The sequence below is a fragment of the Oncorhynchus clarkii genome, chromosome 22 (assembly GCF_045791955.1).
Source record: "Oncorhynchus clarkii lewisi isolate Uvic-CL-2024 chromosome 22, UVic_Ocla_1.0, whole genome shotgun sequence".
Taxonomy (NCBI): Eukaryota; Metazoa; Chordata; class Actinopteri; order Salmoniformes; family Salmonidae; genus Oncorhynchus; species Oncorhynchus clarkii.
In genome coordinates this window covers 51278666-51299419 of record NC_092168.1, presented here as the reverse complement: position 1 = coordinate 51299419, position 20754 = coordinate 51278666, and the positions used below count along the sequence as shown (strand labels likewise).

The following is a 20754-nucleotide window of genomic DNA, read 5'->3' as shown; positions in this document are numbered from 1 at the left end:
CTAAATGTATTGAACGTAGTAGGTAATTAACTAAATCTAAATGTATTGAACGTAGTAGGTAATTAATTAAATCTAAATGTATTGAACGTAGTAGGTAATTAACTAAATCTAAATGTATGAACGTATTAGGTAGTTAACTAAATCTAAATGTATTGAACATAGTAGGTAGTTAACTAAATCTAAATGTATTGAACGTAGTAGGTAATTAACTACATCTAAATGTATTGAACGTATTAGGTAGTTAACTAAATCTAAATGTATTGAACGTAGTAGGTAATTAACTAAATCTAAATGTATTGAACGTATTAGGTAGTTAACTAAATCTAAATGTATTGAACGTAGTAGGTAATTAACTAAATCTAAATGTATTGAAAGTAGTAGGTAGTTAACTAAATCTAAATGTATTGAACGTAGTAGGTAGTTAACTAAATCTAAATGTATTGAACGTAGTAGGTAATTAACTAAATCTAAATGTATTGAACGTAGTAGGTAATTAACTAAATCTAAATGTATTGAACTTATTAGGTAGTTAACTAAATCTAAATGTATTGAACGTAGTAGGTAGTTAACTAAATCTAAATGTATTGAACGTAGTAGGTAATTAACTAAATCTAAATGTATTGAACGTATTAGGTAATTAACTAAATCTAAATGTATTGAACGTAGTAGGTAATTAACTAAATCTAAATGTATTGAACGTAGTAGGTAATTAACTAAATCTAAATGTATTGAACGTATTAGGTAGTTAACTAAATCTAAATGTATTGAACGTAGTAGGTAATTAACTAAATCTAAATGTATTGAACGTATTAGGTAGTTAACTAAATCTAAATGTATTGAACGTATTAGGTAGTTAACTAAATCTAAATGTATTGAACGTAGTAGGTAATTAACTAAATCTAAATGTATTGAACGTAGTAGGTAATGCATACATTTTCCCAAGTTAATCATAAGACAAACAAAATTCGCCATTGATTCGTATTTCCTTCTAACTTTCTCAAACGACACAGGAATGGCCGTGTGTGTGTGCGGTGCTGTGCACACATATGTCTACACTTTGTGTAGCTGTTAGCGATGATGCTAATGATAACCTGGTAGAGATGGAAAAGTTTTCCTCAAAACCTTCTCAGTGAAATGTTAACTACAAAGTAGCCTACCTGGCCGAATGAGATCAGGATTATTTGCATCAATCTAGTGGCCATTTGTTTTGGAAACTCACACGAGCGCTACAGAAGCGCATAGCTAGCCAAATAACGGTCTCTTGCCGGTTTGGAATTAAAGTGTAACTGCACCCAATACTCTAAACGCGTTGTATTTTTCTCAGACCTCAAAAGTGGTCTCACGATGTGGTTTAAGCATTGTAGTGGACCAATTTTGTTGTAAAAATAAAGTAAAATTTTTAGAGCAAAAACCTGTTAAATTTGGGAAAAACGGAATCAGGCAAAAAAATCCATCAGATTTTATAGTGCCCTACAATACCTAACACTTACCCTCCGGCCCCTAACCTCTGACCCTGCTTGTGATGATGTCACCCACTAACCCTGTGATGTCGTCATTCCCAGACCCACGGCCGCTGTACCGCGAGGAGACCATCGTGATCGCCCTGGCGTCTGTCTCCATAGTAGCGGTGCTGATCGTGGCGCTGTTCTTCGGGTACCGCATGCTGAGTGGAGACAGGAAACAGGGACTACACAACATGGACATGATGGAGGCCGCAGCCTCAGAACCCAGCCTCGACCTGGACAGCCTTAAACTACTAGAGGTGAGTAGTGGTGTTGTAGTACTTAGGGTTGCTGTTACTAGTGGTTAGGGTTATTATGACATGACATGATGGAGGCTGCAGACTCAGAACCCAGCCTCGACCTGGACAGCCTAAACTACTAGAGGTGAGCTGTTATAGTTGGAGTAGGGGTTTAGAGGTGAGTTGGTGGAGTAGGGGTTTAGAGGTGAGATGGTGTAGTAGGGGTTTAGAGGTGAGATGTTGGAGTAGGGGTTTAGAGGTGAGATGGTGGAGTATGGGTTTAGAGGTGAGATGTTGGAGTATGGGTTTAGAGGTGAGATGTTGGAGTAGGGGTTTAGAGGTGAGATGGTGGAGTAGGGGTTTAGAGGTGAGATGGTGGAGTAGGGGTTTAGAGGTGAGATGGTGGAGTAGGGGTTTAGAGGTGAGATGGTGGAGTAGGGGTTTAGAGGTGAGATGGTGGAGTAGGGGTTTAGAGGTGAGATGGTGGAGTAGGGGTTTAGAGGTGAGATGGTGGAGTATGGGGTTAGAGGTCAGGTTACATTACTCTCTCTTCTTAGATCTGAGGTAACCATTTTTCTCACTGGCTCGGTCTCATTAAACAGCTGCTGTGCTGCCCTGCTAATAGAAATGACTGACAATGTCTTGAAATCCCTTTGTGTGTTTATGTCTCAAAAAACCATCTTTCTGTCACTTTCTCCCTGTCCCTCTCCATCTACCCCCTCTCTTTCTCTCCCTCTCTCACTTCCACCTCCCAGCTGATTGGTCGAGGGCGGTATGGCTCCGTGTATAAGGGTTCTCTAGACGAGCGTACCGTTGCGGTCAAGATGTTCACCTACCAGAACCGGCAGAACTTTGTTAACGAGCGAGCCATCTACCGTGTCCCCCTGCTGGAGCACGATAACATTGCACGCTTCATCGTAGGAGACGAGAGACTCACAGCCGATGGACGCGTGGAGTACCTACTGGTCATGGAGTATTACCCTCATGTGAGTACTGTACCTACTGGTCATGGAGTATTACCCTCGTGTGTACTGTACCTACTGGTCATGGAATATTACCCTCATGTGAGTACTGTACCTACTGGTCATGGAGTATTACCCTCATGTGAGTACTGTACCTACTGGTCATGGAATATTACCCTCATGTGAGTACTGTACCTACTGGTCATGGAATATTACCCTCATGTGAGTACTGTACCTACTGGTCATGGAATTTTACCCAACATGTAAGTACTGTACCTACTGGTCATGGAATATTACCCTCATGTGAGTACCCTACCTACCCACATGTAAGTATTCTGTCCTCTACTGGGTTCCACTAGGCTCTACTGGGTTCCACTAGGCTCTACTGAGTTCTACTGGGTTCTACTAGGCTCTACTCGTTTCTACTAGGCTCTACTGGGTTCTACTAGGCTCTACTGGGTTCTACTAGGCTTTACTGGGTTCTACTGGGTTCTACTAGGCTCTACTGGGTTCTACTAGGCTTTACTGGGTTCTACTGGGTTCTACTAGGCTTTACTGGGTTCCACTAGACTACTGGGTTCTACTAGGCTCTACTGGGTTCTACTAGGCTCTACTGGGTTCTACTAGGCTCTACTGGGTTCCACTAGGCTCTACTGGGTTCTACTAGGCTCTACTGGTTTCCACTAGGCTCTACTGGGTTCTACTAGGCTTTACTGGGTTCTACTGGGTTCCACTAGGCTCTACTGGTCTATGCTGGCATCTACAGGGTTCTGCTGGGTTCTACTAGGCTTTACTGGGTTCTACTGGGTTCCACTAAGCTCTACTGGGTTCTACTAGGCTTTACTGGGTTCTACTGGGTTCTACTAGGCTCTACTGGTCTATGCTGGCCTCTACAGGGTTCTGCTGGGTTCTACTAGGTTCTACTGTTCTCTGCTGGCCTCTACAGGGTTCTGCTGGGTTCTACTAGGTTATACTGGTCTATGCTGGCCTCTACAGGGTTCTACTGGGTTCTGCTAGGTTCTACTGTTCTCTGCTGGCCTCTACAGGGTTCTGCTGGGTTATACAGGGTTCTACTAGGCTCTACTGGTCTCTACTGGCCTCTACTGGGTTCTACTAGGCTCTACTGGTCTCTGCTGGCCTCTACAGGGTTCTGCTGGGTTCTGCTAGGCTCTACTGGGTTCTACTAGGCTCTAATGGTCTCTGCTGGCTACTGGGTTCTACTAGGCTCTACTGTTCTCTGCTGGCCACTACAGGGTTCTGCTGGGTTCTACAGGGTTCTACTAGGTTCTACTGGACTCTACTGGCCTCTGCTGGGTTCTACTAGGCTCTACTGGTCTCTGCCGACCTCTACTGGGTTTTGCTGGGTTCTACTGGGCTCTACTGGTTTCTACTAGGCTCTACTGGTCTCTGCTGGCCTCTGCTGGCCTCTACTTGTTAGACTTCAGTGAATCTTTTGACAATATCGATCATAGTCTGCTGCTGGAAAAACATATGTGTTATGGCTTCACAACCCCTGCTATAATGTGGATAAAGAGTTACCTAACAGAACACAGGGGGTGTTCTTTAATGGAAGCCTCTCCAACAGAATTCAGGTGGAATCAGGAATCAGGAGTTCCCCAGAGTAACTGTTTAGGCCCCTTGCTTTTTTCAATTTTTACTAATGAAGCCAGAGTGTCTATATATGATGACTTACCACTATACATGTCAGTTATTGAAATGACTGCAACACTTAACAAAGAGCTGCAGTTAGTTTCAGAGTGGGTGGCAAGGAATAAGTTAGTCTTAAATATTTCTAAAACTTAAATAATTCTATTTAGAACAAAACATTCACTAAACCCTAAACCTCAACTAAATCTTATAATAAATCATGTGGAAATTGAGCAAGTTGAGATAATTAAACTGCTTGGAGTAACCCTGGATTGTAAACTGGTCCAAACATATTGATACAACAGTAGCTAAGATGGGGAGAAGTCTGTCCATAATAAAGCGCTGCTCTGTCTTCTTAACAGCACTATCAACAAGACAGGTCCTACAGGTCCTAGTTTCTACCTTCTTAACAACACTATCAACAAGACAGGTCCTACAGGTCCTAGTTTCTACCTTCTTAACAGCACTATCAACAAGGCAGGTCCTACAGGTCCTAGTTTCTACCTTCTTAACAGCACTATCAACAAGGCAGGTCCTACAGGTCCTAGTTTATACCTTCTTAACAGCACTATCAACAAGACAGGTCCTACAGGTCCTAGTTTCTACCTTCTTAACAGCATTATCAACAAGGCAGGTCCTACAGGCCCTAGTTTCTACCTTCTTAACAACACTATCAACAAGGCAGGTCCTACAGGCCCTAGTTTCTACCTTCTTAACAACATTATCAACAAGGCAGGTCCTAGTTTCTACCTTCTTAACAACACTATCAGCAAGGCGGGTTCTACAGGTCCTAGTTTCTACCTTCTTAACAACACTATCAACAAGGCAGGTCCTACAGGCCCTAGTTTCTACCTTCTTAACAACGCTATCAACAAGGCAGGTCCTAGTTTCTACCTTCTTAACAACACTATCAACAAGGCAGGTCCTACAGGCCCTAGTTTCTACCTTCTTAACAACATTATCAACAAGGCAGGTCCTACAGGCCCTAGTTTCTACCTTCTTAACAACACTATCAACAAGGCAGGTCCTACAGGCCCTAGTTTCTACCTTCTTAACAACATTATCAACAAGGCAGGTCCTAGTTTCTACCTTCTTAACAACACTATCAGCAAGGCGGGTTCTACAGGCCCTAGTTTCTACCTTCTTAACAACACTATCAACAAGGCAGGTCCTACAGGCCCTAGTTTCTACCTTCTTAACAACATTATCAACAAGGCAGGTCCTACAGGCCCTAGATTCTACCTTCTTAACAACACTATCAGCAAGGCAGGTTCTACAGGCCCTAGTTTCTACCTTCTTAACAACACTATCAGCAAGGCAGGTTCTACAGGCCCTAGTTTCTACCTTCTTAACAACACTATCAACAAGGCAGGTCCTACAGGCCCTAGTTTCTACCTTCTTAACAACACTATCAACAAGGCAGGTCCTACAGGCCCTAGTTTCTACCTTCTTAACAACACTATCAACAAGGCAGGTCCTACAGGTCCTAGTTTCTACCTTCTTAACAACACTATCAACAAGGCAGGTCCTACAGGCTCTAGTTTCTACCTTCTTAACAACACTATCAACAAGGCAGGTCCTACATGCCCTAGTTTCTACCTTCTTATTAACAACACTATCAACAAGGCAGGTCCTACAGCCCCTAGTTTCTACCTTCTTAACAACACTATCAACAAGGCAGGTCCTACAGGCCCTAGTTTCTACCTTAACAACACTATCAGCAAGGCAGGTTCTACAGGCCCTAGTTTCTACCTTCTTAACAACACTATCAGCAAGGCAGGTCCTACAGGCCCTAGTTTCTACCTTCTTAACAACACTATCAACAAGGCAGGTCCTACAGGCCCTAGTTTCTACCTTCTTAACAACACTATCAGCAAGGCAGGTTCTACAGGCCCTAGTTTCTACCTTCTTAACAACACTATCAGCAAGACAGGTTCTACAGGCCCTAGTTTCTACCTTCTTAACAACACTATCAACAAGGCAGGTCCTACAGGTCCTAGTTTCTACCTTCTTAACAACACTATCAACAAGGCAGGTCCTACAGGCTCTAGTTTCTACCTTCTTAACAACACTGTCAACAAAGCAGGTCCTACAGGCCCTAGTTTCTACCTTCTTAACAGCACTATCAGCAAGGCAGGTTCTACAGGCCCTAGTTTCTACCTTCTTAACAACACTATCAACAAGGCAGGTCCTACAGGCTCTAGTTTCTACCTTCTTAACACTATCAACAAGGCAGGTTCTACAGACCCTAGTTTCTACCTTCTTAACAACACTATCAACAAGGCAGGTCCTACAGGCCCTAGTTTCTACCTTCTTAACAACACTATCAACAAGGCAGGTCCTACAGGTCCTAGTTTCTACCTTCTTAACAACACTATCAACAAGGCAGGTCCTACAGGCCCTAGTTTCTACCTTCTTAACAACGCTATCAACAAGGCAGGTCCTAGTTTCTACCTTCTTAACAACACTATCAACAAGGCAGGTCCTACAGACCCTAGTTTCTACCTTCTTAACATCACTATCAACAAGGCAGGTCCTACAGGCCCTAGTTTCTACCTTCTTAACAACATTATCAACAAGGCAGGTCCTAGTTTCTACCTTCTTAACAACACTATCAACAAGGCAGGTCCTATAGGCCCTAGTTTCTACCTTCTTAACAACACTATCAACAAGGCAGGTTCTACAGGCCCTAGTTTCTACCTTCTTAACAACACTATCAACAAGGCAGGTTCTACAGGCCCTAGTTTCTACCTTCTTAACAACACTATCAACAAGGCAGGTCCTACAGGCCCTAGTTTCTACCTTCTTAACAACACTATCAACAAGGCAGGTCCTACAGGCCCTAGTTTCTACCTTCTTAACAACACTATCAACAAGGCAGGTCCTAGTTTCTACCTTCTTAACAACACTATCAACAAGGCAGGTCCTACAGGCCCTAGTTTCTACCATCTTAAGAACACTATCAGCAAGGCAGGTCCTACAGGCCCTAGTTTCTACCTTCTTAACAACACTATCAACAAGGCAGGTCCTACAGTCCCAAAAAGGGACTTAGGAAAATTGCAATTGTCTCAGAACAGGGCAACACGGCTGGCCCTTAGATGTACACGAGAGCTAATATTAATAATATGCATGTCGATCTCTCCTGGCTCAAAGTGGAGGAGAGATTGACTTCATCACTACTTGTATTAATGTGAGGTATTGACATGTTGAATTCAAGCTGTCTGTCTAAACTACACACTATACAACTGGCACACAGCTCAGACACCCATACAAACCCCACAAGACATGCCACCAGAGGTCTCTTCACAGTCCCCAAGTCCAGAACAGACTATGGGGAGGTGCACAGTACTACATAGAGCCATGACTACATGGAACTCTATTCCACAGTACTACATAGAGCCATGACTACATGGAACTCTATTCCACAGTATTACACACACACATACACGATAACATACGCACTATACACACACATGGATTTAGTACTGTAGATATGTGGTAGTGGTGGATTAGGGGCCTGAGGGCACACAGTGTGTTGTGAAATCTGTGAATGTATTGTAATGTTTTTAAAATTTTATACACTGCCTTAATTTTGCTGGACCCCAGGAAGAGTAGCTGCTGCCTTGGCAGGAACTAATGGGGATCCATAAGAAACCTCAGGAAGAGTAGCTGCTGCCTTGGCAGGAACTAATGGGGATCCATAAGGAACCCCAGGAAGAGTAGCTGTTGCCTTGGCATGAATTAATGAGGATCCATAACAAACCCCAGGAAGAGTAGCTGCTGCCTTGACAGGAACTAATGAGGATCCATAACAAACCCCAGGAAGAGTAGCTGCTGTCTCTATTGACCTCTACAGGATTCTGCTGGCCTGTACAGGGTTCTGCTGAGCTCTACTAGAATACTAGCCACCACAGAGTTCTACTAAGCTCTAATGGACTCTACAGGGGTCTACTGGACTCTACCGGTCTCGACTGAGTTCTACAGTGTTCTACTGGCCTCTACACTAGGCTCTACTGGATTACTATTCTCTATAGGCATCTACTGGCCTCTACAGGGTTCTACTGGACTCTACAGGGTTCAACTGGCCTCTACAGGCGTCTACTGGCCTCTCAGGGTTCTGCTGAGCTCTACTAGAATGCTAGCCACCACAGGGTTCTACTAAGTTCTACTGGCCTCTACAGGGTTCTGCTAGGCTCGACTAGATTACTAGCCTCTTCAGGGAGGTCTACTAGGCTCTACTGGATTACTATCCTCTATAGGCATCTACTGGCCTCTACAGGGTTCTACTGGACTCTACAGGGTTCAACTGGCCTCTACAGGCGTCTACTGGCCTCTACAGGGTTCTGCTAGGCTCGACTAGATTACTAGCCTCTTCAGGGATCTACTCATCTCTACAGTGTTCTACTGGCCTCTACTGGCGTCTACTGGCCTCTACAGGGTTCTGCTGAGCTCTACTGGGCTTTACTGTCCTCTGCTGGCCTCTACAGGATTCTGCTGGCCTGTACAGGGTTCTGCTAGGCTCTAATGGACTCTACAGGGGTCTACTGGACTCTCCCGGTTCTCGACTGAGTTCTACAGGGTTCCACTGGCCTCTACAGGTGTCTACTAGGCTCTACTGGGCTCGACTGAGTTCTACAGGGTTCCACTGGCCTCTACAGGGGTCTACTAGGCTCTACTGGATTACTATCCTCTATAGGCATCTACTGGCCTCTACAGGGTTTTACTGGAGTCTACTGGACTCTACTGGCTTCAACTGAGTTCTACTGGCCTCTATCAGGCTCTACAGGGTTTGACAAGGTATCTACTAGGCTTTACAAGTTTCTACTAGGCTCTACTGGGCTCTGCTTGCCTCTATAGGATTTTGCTAGTCTTTAAATGGGCTCTACGGATCTCTACTGGCCTCTACAGGGTTCTGCTGGGCTCTACTGGGTTCTACTATGCTTTACTGGTTTCTGCTAGCCTCTAATGGGTTATACTGGCATCTAATGGGTTCTACTGGACTCTACAGGGTTCTACTGAGTTATACTAGCCTCTACAGGGTTCTTCTAGGCTCTACTGGACAGCTGGCCTCTACAGGGATCTGCTGGCCTCTACAGGGTTTTACCGGGTTATACCAGGTTCTACCGGGTTCTACCGGCCTCCACAGGGTTCTACTGGGCTCTTCTGGCCTCAACAGGGTTCTACTAGGATCTACTGTCCTTTACTGTCTTCTACAGAGGTCTACAGAGGTTTACTAGGCTGTACGGGGTTCTACTGGGCTCTACTGATCTCTGCTGGCCTCTACAGGGTTCTGCTGGGGTCTGCTGGGCTCTACTGGACTACTGTCCTCTACAGGGTTCTACCGGTTTATACCAGGTTCTACCGGGTTTCCTGTCTCTGTCATTTGACTAGAATAGAAGGTTTCCTGTCTCTCTCTGTCATTTGACTATAATAGAAGGTTTCCTGTCTCTCTCTGTCATTTGACTAGAATAGAAGGTTTCCTGTCTCTCTCTGTCACTTGACTATAATAGAAGGTTTCCTGTCTCTGTCATTTGACTATAATAGAAGGTTTCCTGTCTCTGTCACTTGACTATAATAGAAGGTTTCCTGTCTCTCTCTGTCATATAACTAGAATAGAAGGTTTCCTGTCTCTCTCTGTCACTTGACTATAATAGAAGGTTTCCTGTCTCTCTCTGTCATTTGACTATAATAGAAGGTTTCCTGTCTCTCTCTGTCATATAACTAGAATAGAAGGTTTCCTGTCTCTCTCTGTCATTTGACTATAATAGAAGGTTTCCTGTCTCTCTCTGTCATATAACTAGAATAGAAGGTTTCCTGTCTCTCTCTGTCATATAACTAGAATAGAAGGTTTCCTGTCTCTCTCTGTCATTTGACTAGAATAGAAGGTTTCCTGTCTCTCTCTGTCATTTGACTAGAATAGAAGGTTTCCTGTCTCTGTCATTTGACTAGAATAGAAGGTTTCCTGTCTCTCTCTGTCATATAACTAGAATAGAAGGTTTCCTGTCTCTCTCTGTCATATAACTAGAATAGAATAGATTCTGTATCGTCTCAGCAGATATTTCTGTCGATGATCGGGGTTAGATTTCTTTTTACCAGACACCAAGTCACCTTGGGTACATAGTTTCTCCTGAGAATTATTGCTGCATAATGTTCTCTCTTTTTCTCTCTCTCTCTCTCTCTCTCTCTCTGTTTCTCTCTCTCTCTCTCTCTCTGTCACGCTCTCTCTCTCTCTGTCACGCTCTCTCTCTCTCTCTCTCTCTCTCTCTCTCAGACCCGTATAGTTACTGTTTGTCTCTCTCTCTCTCTCTCTCTCTCTCTCTCTCTCTCTCTCTCTCTGTCACTCTCTCTCTCTCTCTCTCTCTCTCTCTGTCACGCTCTCTCTCTCTCTCTCTCTGTTTCTCTCTCTCTCTCTCTCTCTCTCTCTCTCTCTCTCTCTCTCAATTCAATTCAATTAAATTCAATGGGCTTTATTGGCATGGGAAATATGTGTTAACATTGCCAAAGCAAGTGAGGTAGGTAATATATAAAGTGAATATATAAAGTGAAATAAACAATAAAAATGAACAGTAAACATTACACATACAGAAGTTTCAAAACAATAAAGACATTACAAATGTCATATTATATATATATACAGTGTTTTAACAATGTACAAATAGTTAAAGTACACAAAGGAAAATAAATAAGCATAAATATGGGTTGTATTTACAATGGTGTTTGTTCTTCACTGGTTGCCCTTTTCTTGTGGCAACAGGTCACAAATCTTGCTGCTGTGATGGCACACTGTGGAATTACACCCAGTAGATATGGGAGTTTATCAAAATTGGATTTGTTTTCGAATTCTTTGTGGATCTGTGTAATCTGAGGGAAATATGTCTCTCTAAAATGGTCATACGTTGGACAGGAGGTTAGGAAGTGCAGCTCAGTTTCCACCTCATTTTGTGGGCAGTGTGCACATAGCCTGTCTTCTCTTGAGAGCCAGGTCTGTCTACGGCGGCCTTTCTCAATAGCAAGGCTATGCTCACTGAATCTGTACATAGTCAAAGCTTTCCTTAAGTTTGGGTCAGTCACAGTGGTCAGGTATTCTGCCACTGTGTACTCTCTGTTTAGGGCCAAATAGCATTCTAGTTTGCTCTGTTTTTTTGTTAATTCTTTCCAATGTGTCAAGTAATTATCTATTTTTTTCTCATGATTTGGTTGGGTCTAATTGTGCTGTTGTCCTGGGGCTCTGTAGGGTCTGTTTGTGTTTGTGAACAGAGCCCCAGGACCAGCTTGCTTAGGGGACTCTTCTCCAGGTTCATCTCTCTGTAGGTGATGGCTTTGTTATGGAATCGGCATAATTTTGCTCTGCATGCATTATTTGGTGTTCTACGTTGTACACAGAGGATATTTTTGTAGAATTCTGTGTGCAGAGTTTCAATTTGGTGTTTGCCACATTTTGTGAATCCTTGGTTGGTGAGCGGACCCCAGACCTCACAACCATAAAGGGCAATGGGTTCTATAACTGATTCAAGTATTTTTAGCCAGATCCTAATTGGTATTTTGAATTTTATGTTCCTTTTGATGGCATAGAATGCCCTTCTTGCCTTGTCTCTCAGATCGTTCACAGCTTTGTGTAAGTTACCTCTGGCGCTGATGTTCAGGCCAAGGTATGTATAGTTTTTTGTGTGCTCTAGGGCGACGGTGTCTAGATGGATTTTGTATTCGTGGTCCTGGTGACTGGACCTTTTTTGGAACACCATTATTTTGGTCTTACTGAGATTTACTGTCAGGGCCCAGGTCTGACAGAATCTGTGCAGAAGATCTAGGTGCTGCTGTAGGTCCTCCTTGGTTGGTGACAGAAGCACCAGATCATCGGCAAACAGCAGACATTTTACTTCAGATTCTAGCAGGGTGAGGCCGGGTGCTGCAGACTGTTCTAGTGCCCGCGCCAATTCGTTGATATATATGTTGAAGAGGGTGGGGCTTAAGCTGCATCCCTGTCTCACCACATGACCCTTTGGGAAGAAATGTGTGTTTTTTGCCAAGTTTAACAGCACACTTGTTGTTTGTGTTCATGGATTTTATAATGACGTATGTTTTACCCCCAACACCACTTTCCATCAGTTTGTATAGCAGACCCTCATTCCAATTGATTTGAAGGCTTTTTTGAAATCAACAAAGCATGAGAAGACTTTGCCTTTGTTTTGTTTGGTTCTCTCTCTCTCTCTCTCTCTCTCTCTCTCTCTCTCTCTCTCTCTCTCTCTCTCTCTCTCTCTCTCTCTCTCTCTCTCTCTCTCTCTCTCTCTCTCTCTCTCTCTCTCTCTCTCTCTCTCTCTCTCTCTCTCTCTCTCTCTCTCTCTCTCTCTCTCTCTCCTCTCTCTCTCTCCCTCTCTCTCTCTGTCTCTCTCTCTCTCTCTCTGTCTCTCTCTCTGTCTCTCTCTCTCTCTCTCTCTCTCTCTCTCTCTCTCTCTCTCTCTCTCTCTCTCTCTCTCTCTCTCTCTCTCTCTCTCTCTCTCTCTCTGTCTCTCTCTCTCTCTCTCTCTCTCTCTCTCTCTGTCTCTCTCTCTCTCTCTCTGTCTCTCTCTCTCTCTCTCTCTCTCTCTCTCTCTCTCTCTCTCTCTCTCTCTCTCTCTCTCTCTCTCTCTCTCTCTCTCTCTCTCTCTCTCTCTCTCTCTCTCTCTCTCTCTCTCTCTCTCTCTCTCTCTCTCTCTCTCTCTCTCTCTCTCTCTCTCTCTCTCTCTCTCTCTCTCTCTCTCTCTCTCTCTCTCTCTCTCTCTCTCTCTCTCTCTCTCTCTCTCTCTCTCTCTCTCTCTCTCTCTCTCTCTCTCTCTCTCTCTCTCTCTCTCTCTCTCTCTCTCTCTCTCTCTCTCTCTCTCTCTCTCTCTCTCTCTCTCTCTCTCTCTCTCTCTCTCTCTCTCTCTCTCTCTCTCTCTCTCTCTCTCTCTCTCTCTCTCTCTCTCTCTCTCTCTCTCTCTCTCTCTCTCTCTCTCTCTCTCTCTCTCTCTCTCTCTCTCTCTCTCTCTCTCTCTCTCTCTCTGTCTCTCTCTCTCTCTCTCTCTCTCTCTCTGTCTCTCTCTCTCTCTCTCTCTCTCTCTCTCTCTCTCTCTCTCTCTCTCTCTCTCTCTCTCTCTCTCTCTCTCTCTCTCTCTCTCTCTCTCTCTCTCTCTCTCTCTCTCTCTCTCTCTCTCTCTCTCTCTCTCTCTCTCTCTCTCTCTCTCTCTCTCTCTCTCTCTCTCTCTCTCTCTCTCTCTCTCTCTCTCTCTCTCTCTCTCTCTCTCTCTCTCTCTCTCTCTCTCTCTCTGTCTCTCTCTCTCTCTCTCTCTCTCTCTCTCTCTCTCTCTCTCTCTCTCTCTCTCTCTCTCTCTCTCTCTCTCTCTCTCTCTCTCTGTTCCTGTAGCCATTATGTCACCATGACAACCAGGCCAGGGCTCATGATGTGTCTGTTCTATAGTAATATAACATAGTTCTAATTGACTATATTCCTCAGGTTCTTAGACTCTCACTGTTCTCTGTGGCTGTGCGTCATAGCCGGAATCTCAAATGGCACCCTAATCCTAATATAGTGGACTACCTTTGACCAGAACCCATAAGGAATAGGGTCCCATTTGGAACACAGACGTCATCCTCAGTTCAGCAGTGTGTATAACATTTTCCTCCCAGACTCCAGTGATGCTGTTCTCCGTGATTTCATGTGGTTTGTTTGCTCTTCCACTTCATACTCATCCTCCACCTCTTCCTCTTCTTCTTCCTCTTCCTCATTGTCCTCCATTTCCTCTGTAAAAATCTGGTGAGAAGTGAGCTGACAACCGTGTGTCTACGATGAAATAGTAAAGTCATGTTGTTGTTCTCCTCTCCAGGGTTCTCTGTGTCAGTACCTGAGTCTGCAGACAGGAGACTGGGTCAGCTGTTGTCGCCTCACACACTCTGTCACACGGGGGCTGGCCTACCTGCACACTGAGCTGCTGAGAGGAGGTAGGAGTCACCTTCACCTACACTGGGGAGTGCACAAGCACACAGATGTACACGGACGTGGACACACACACACACACACACACACACACACACACACACACACACACACACTGTTCTCACTCACCGTCACACCCCTTAATTTCATTTACATGCTCAGACAGCCCCAGTGAAACACTATCTCCCGTCGTCAAGCCGTCAGAATGTGATTAATCACTGAGGAGGATTTTTACTGCCTTCGCGTGTGTGTGTGTGTGTGTGTGTGTGTGTGTGTGTGTGTGTGTGTGTGTGTGTTTAAAAGTTGTATGGTTTGTTTAACTTTGCAATCATTGGGTTTTGTTTGACATACATTTAAAAGTGAAAAATCGGAGTCTCCACATCACTCTGTTAATATGGATTTGCCAATACATCATTCATTGTCTGCTTACAGACATGCGTCACGTGTTAGGGAAATGGTTAGGTAGTTTAGACAGCACACTACCACTTCCACACTCCGTTCCCCAGGGGGCAGCAGCAACCTTGTACATGTGCTGAGCCTGGTTGATAAGCAATTAGGGATTGTCAGTCAGGGTCCCTGTTTGAGAGCTGTGAGGTTGCTGGTTGGTTTAGTGGCCATCCGGGCTTTTCTTTTGTTTCTAGTGGTCCTTTAGGCATGCCTGTTTCTAGTGGTCCTTTAGGGATGCCTGTTTCTAGGGGTCCTTTAGGGATGCCTCTTTCTAGTGGTCCTTTAGGCATGCCTGTTTCTAGTGGTCCTTTAGGCATGCCTGTTTCTAGTGGTCCTTTAGGCATGCCTGTTTCTAGTGGTCCTTTAGGGATGCCTGTTTCTAGGGGTCCTTTAGGCATGCCTGTTTCTAGGGGTCCTTTAGGCATGCCTGTTTCTAGTGGTCCTTTAGGGATGCCTGTTTCTAGTGGTCCTTTAGGCATGCCTGTTTCTAGTGCTCCTTTAGGCATGCCTGTTTCAAGTGGTCCTTTAAGGATGCCTGTTTCTAGTGGTCCTTTAGGGATGCCTGTTTCTAGTGGTCCTTTAGGCATGCCTGTTTCTAGTGGTCCTTTAGGCATGCCTGTTTCTAGTGGTCCTTTAGGGATGCCTGTTTCTAGTGGTCCTTTAAGGATGCCTGTTTCTAGTGGTCCTTTAGGCATGCCTGTTTATAGTGGTCCTTTACGCATGCCTGTTTCTAGTGGTCCTTTAGGCATGCCTGTTTCTAGTGGTCCTTTAGGCATGCCTGTTTCTAGTGGTCCTTTAGGCATGCCTGTTTCTAGTGGTCCTTTAGGCATGCCTGTTTCTAGTGGTCCTTTAGGCATGCCTGTTTCTAGTGGTCCTTTACGCATGCCTGTTTCTAGTGGTCCTTTACGCATGCCTGTTTCTAGGGGTCCTTTAGGGATGCCTGTTTCTAGTGGTCCTTTAGGCATGCCTGTTTCTAGGGGTCCTTTAGGCATGCCTGTTTCTAGGGGTCCTTTAGGCATGCCTGTTTCTAGTGGTCCTTTAGGCATGCCTGTTTCTAGTGGTCCTTTAGGCATGCCTGTTTCTAGGGGTCCTTTAGGCATGCCTGTTTCTAGTGGTCCTTTACGCATGCCTGTTTCTAGTGGTCCTTTAGGGATGCCTGTTTCTAGTGGTCCTTTAGGCATGCCTGTTTCTAGTGGTCCTTTAGGCATGCCTGTTTCTAGTGGTCCTTTAGGCATGCCTGTTTATAGTGCTCCTTTAGGCATGCCTGTTTCTAGTGCTCCTTTAGGCATGCCTGTTTCTAGGGGTCCTTTAGGCATGCCTGTTTCTAGGGGTCCTTTAGGCATGCCTGTTTCTAGGGGTCCTTTAGGCATGCCTGTTTCTAGTGCTCCTTTACGCATGCCAGTTTCTAGGGGTCCTTTAGGCATGCCTGTTTCTAGGGGTCCTTTAGGCATGCCTGTTTCTAGGGGTCCTTTAGGCATGCCTGTTTCTAGTGCTCCTTTACGCATGCCAGTTTCTAGGGGTCCTTTAGGCATGCCTGTTTCTAGGGGTCCTTTAGGCATGCCTGTTTCTAGTGCTCCTTTAGGCATGCCTGTTTCTAGTGCTCCTTTAGGCATGCCTGTTTCTAGTGGTCCTTTAGGCATGCCTGTTTCTAGTGCTCCTTTAGGCATGCCTGTTTCTAGTGCTCCTTTAGGCATGCCTGTTTCTAGGGGTCCTTTAGGCATGCCTGTTTCTAGGGGTCCTTTAGGCATGCCTGTTTCTAGGGGTCCTTTAGGCATGCCTGTTTCTAGTGCTCCTTTAGGCATGCCTGTTTCTAGTGCTCCTTTAGGCATGCCTGTTTCTAGGGGTCCTTTAGGCATGCCTGTTTCTAGGGGTCCTTTAGGCATGCCTGTTTCTAGGGGTCCTTTAGGCATGCCTGTTTCTAGGGGTCCTTTAGGCATGCCTGTTTCTAGTGCTCCTTTAGGCATGCCTGTTTCTAGTGCTCCTTTAGGCATGCCTGTTTCTAGTGCTCCTTTAGGCATGCCTGTTTCTAGTGGTCCTTTAGGCATGCCTGTTTCTAGTGGTCCTTTAGGCATGCCTGTTTCTAGGGGTCCTTTAGGCATGCCTGTTTCTAGTGCTCCTTTAGGCATGCCTGTTTCTAGTGCTCCTTTAGGCATGCCTGTTTCTAGGGGTCCTTTAGGCATGCCTGTTTCTAGGGGTCCTTTTTGTATCTATTTGTTTCGGTCACCATCTGAACATTCTAATCCTCACCAACTCAAAGGAGTCAAGACCGAGCTGGTCATGGACCTAAGGTAATCCAACACGGTTCTCAAACGCTGATTTCTCACATAAATGAAAGCATTCATTCAGGTTAAAGACCATTTTCCTAGGACCCCTACAGACAAGTCAGGTTACAGACCATGTAGCTAGGACCCCTAGACACGAGTCAGGTTACAGACCATGTAGCTAGGACCCCTAGACATAATGAGTCAGGTTACAGACCATGTAGCTAGGACCCCTAGGCAGTCAGGTTACAGACCATGTAGCTAGGACCCCTAGACATAATGAGTCAGGTTACAGACCATGTAACTAGGACCCTAGACAGTCAGGTTACAGACCATGTAGCTAGGACCCCTAGACAGTCAGGTTACAGACCATGTAACTAGGACCCCTAGACATAATGAGTCAGGTTACAGACCATGTAACTAGGACCCCTAGACATAATGAGTCAGGTTACAGACCATGTAACTAGGACCCCTAGACAGTCAGGTTACAGACCATGTAACTAGGACCCCTAGACAGTCAGGTTACAGACCATGTAACTAGGACCCCTAGACATAATGAGTCAGGTTACAGACCATGTAACTAGGACCCCTAGACAGTCAGGTTACAGACCATGTAACTAGGACCCCTAAACATAATGAGTCAGGTTACAGACCATGTAACTAGGACCCCTAGACAGTCAGGTTACAGACCATGTAGCTAGGACCCCTAGACAGTCAGGTTACAGACCATGTAACTAGGACCCCTAGACATAATGAGTCAGGTTACAGACCATGTAACTAGGACCCCTAGACAGTCAGGTTACAGACCATGTAACTAGGACCCCTAGACAGTCAGGTTACAGACCATGTAACTAGGACCCCTAGACATAATGAGTCAGGTTACAGACCATGTAACTAGGACCCCTAGACAGTCAGGTTACAGACCATGTAACTAGGATCCCTAGACATAATGAGTCAGGTTACAGACCATGTAAGTAGGCCCCCTAGACAGTCAGGTTACAGACCATGTAGCTAGGACCCCTAGACAGTCAGGTTACAGACCATGTAACTAGGACCCCTAGACAGTCAGGTTACAGACCATGTAGCTAGGACCCCTAGACAGTCCGGTTACAGACCATGTAACTAGGACCCCTAGACATAATGAGTCAGGTTACAGACCATGTAGCTAGGACCCCTAGACTTAATGAGTCAGGTTACAGACCATGTAACTAGGACCCTAGACAGTCAGGTTACAGACCATGTAGCTAGGACCCCTAGACAGTCAGGTTACAGACCATGTAACTAGGACCCCTAGACATAATGAGTCAGGTTACAGACCATGTAACTAGGACCCCTAGACATAATGAGTCAGGTTACAGACCATGTAACTAGGACCCCTAGACAGTCAGGTTACAGACCATGTAACTAGGACCCCTAGACAGTCAGGTTACAGACCATGTAACTAGGACCCCTAGACATAATGAGTCAGGTTACAGACCATGTAACTAGGACCCCTAGACAGTCAGGTTACAGACCATGTAACTAGGACCCCTAAACATAATGAGTCAGGTTACAGACCATGTAACTAGGACCCCTAGACAGTCAGGTTACAGACCATGTAGCTAGGACCCCTAGACAGTCAGGTTACAGACTATGTAACTAGGACCCCTAGACATAATGAGTCAGGTTACAGACCATGTAACTAGGACCCCTAGACAGTCAGGTTACAGACCATGTAACTAGGACCCCTAGACAGTCAGGTTACAGACCATGTAACTAGGACCCCTAGACATAATGAGTCAGGTTACAGACCATGTAACTAGGACCCCTAGACAGTCAGGTTACAGACCATGTAACTAGGATCCCTAGACATAATGAGTCAGGTTACAGACCATGTAAGTAGGCCCCCTAGACAGTCAGGTTACAGACCATGTAGCTAGGACCCCTAGACAGTCAGGTTACAGACCATGTAACTAGGACCCCTAGACAGTCAGGTTACAGACCATGTAGCTAGGGCCCCTAGACAGTCAGTTTACAGACCATGTAACTAGGACCCCTAGACATAATGAGTCAGGTTACAGACCATGTAGCTAGGACCCCTAGACTTAATGAGTCAGGTTACAGACCATGTAACTAGGACCCCTAGACATAATGATTCAGGTTACAGACCATGTAGCTAGGACCCCAAGACATAATGATTCAGGTTACTGACCATGTAGCTAGGACCCCTAGACATAATGAGTCAGGTTACAGACCATGTAGCTAGGACCCCAAGACATAATGATTCAGGTTACTGACCATGTAGCTAGGACCCCTAGAGAGTCAGGTTACAGACCATGTAACTAGGACCCCTAGACATAACGAGTCAGGTTACAGACCATGTAACTAGGACCCTAGACAGTCAGGTTACAGACCATGTAACTAGGACCCCTAGACATAATTAGTCAGGTTACAGACCATGTAGCTAGGACCCTTAGACAGTCAGTTTACAGACCATGTAGCTAGGACCCCTAGACATAATGAGTCAGGTTACAGACCATGTAACTAGGACCCTAGACAGTCAGGTTACAGACCATGTAACTAGGACCCCTAGACATAATGAGTCAGGTTACAGACCATGTAACTAGGACCCCTAGACATAATGAGTCAGGTTACAGACCATGTAGCTAGGACCCCTAGACATAATGAGTCAGGTTACAGACCATGTAGCTAGGACCCCTAGACAGTCAGGTTACAGACCATGTAGCTAGGACCCCTAGACAGTCAGGTTACAGACCATGTAGCTAGGACCCCTAGACAGTCAGGTTACAGACCATGTAGCTAGGACCCCTAAACATAACGAGTCAGGTTACAGACCATGTAACTAGGACCCCTAGACAGTCAGGTTACAGACCATGTAACTAGGACCCCTAGACATAATGAGTCAGGTTACAGACCATGTAGCTAGGACCCCTAGACAGTCAGGTTACAGACCATGTAACTAGGACCCCTAGACATAATGAGTCAGGTTACAGACCATGTAACTAGGACCCCTAGACAGTCAGGTTACAGACCATGTAGCTAGGACCCCTAGACATAATGAGTCAGGTTACAGACCATGTAACTAGGCCCCCTAGACAGACCATGTAACTAGGACCCCTAGACAGACCATGTAACTAGGCCCCCTAGACAGACCATGTAACTAGGACCCCTAGACAGACCATGTAACTAGGACCCCTAGACAGACTATGTAACTAGGAGCCCTAGACAGACAATGTAACTAGGACCCCTAGACAGACCATGTAACTAGGACCCCTAGACAGACCATGTAACTAGGACCCCTAGACAGTCAGGTTACAGACCATGTAGCTAGGACCCCTAGACATAATGAGTCAGGTTACAGACCATGTAACTAGGCCCCCTAGACAGACCATGTAACTAGGACCCCTAGACAGACCATGTACCTAGGACCCCTAGACAGACCATGTAACTAGGACCCCTAGACATAATGAGTTAGGTTACAGACCATGTAACTAGGACCCCTAGGCATAACGACTCATATCACAGACCATGTAGCTAGGACCCCTAGACAGTCAGTTTACAGACCATGTAACTAGGACCTCTAGACAGTCAGGTTACAGACCATGTAGCTAGGACCCCTAGAGTGTCAGGTTACAGACCATGTAACTAGGACCCCTAGACATAATGAGTCAGGTTACAGACCATGTAACTAGGACCCCTAGACATAATGAGTCAGGTTACAGACCATGTAACTAGGACCCCTAGACA

At 45.3% G+C, this 20754-nt stretch overlaps 1 protein-coding gene across 2 annotated transcripts in view; it reads left to right on the top strand.

Moving 5' to 3' along the window:
• LOC139380998 (bone morphogenetic protein receptor, type II b (serine/threonine kinase)) overlaps nucleotides 1-20754 on the top strand; it is a 151632-nt gene that overhangs the window by 77802 nt on the left and 53076 nt on the right. For both annotated transcript variants that reach the window (XM_071124223.1, XM_071124224.1), the window contains exons 4-6: nucleotides 1563-1762; nucleotides 2497-2727; nucleotides 14190-14304. In XM_071124223.1, the coding sequence (XP_070980324.1) occupies nucleotides 1563-1762; nucleotides 2497-2727; nucleotides 14190-14304 (546 nt within the window). The remainder of the gene's footprint in view (nucleotides 1-1562; nucleotides 1763-2496; nucleotides 2728-14189; nucleotides 14305-20754) is intronic.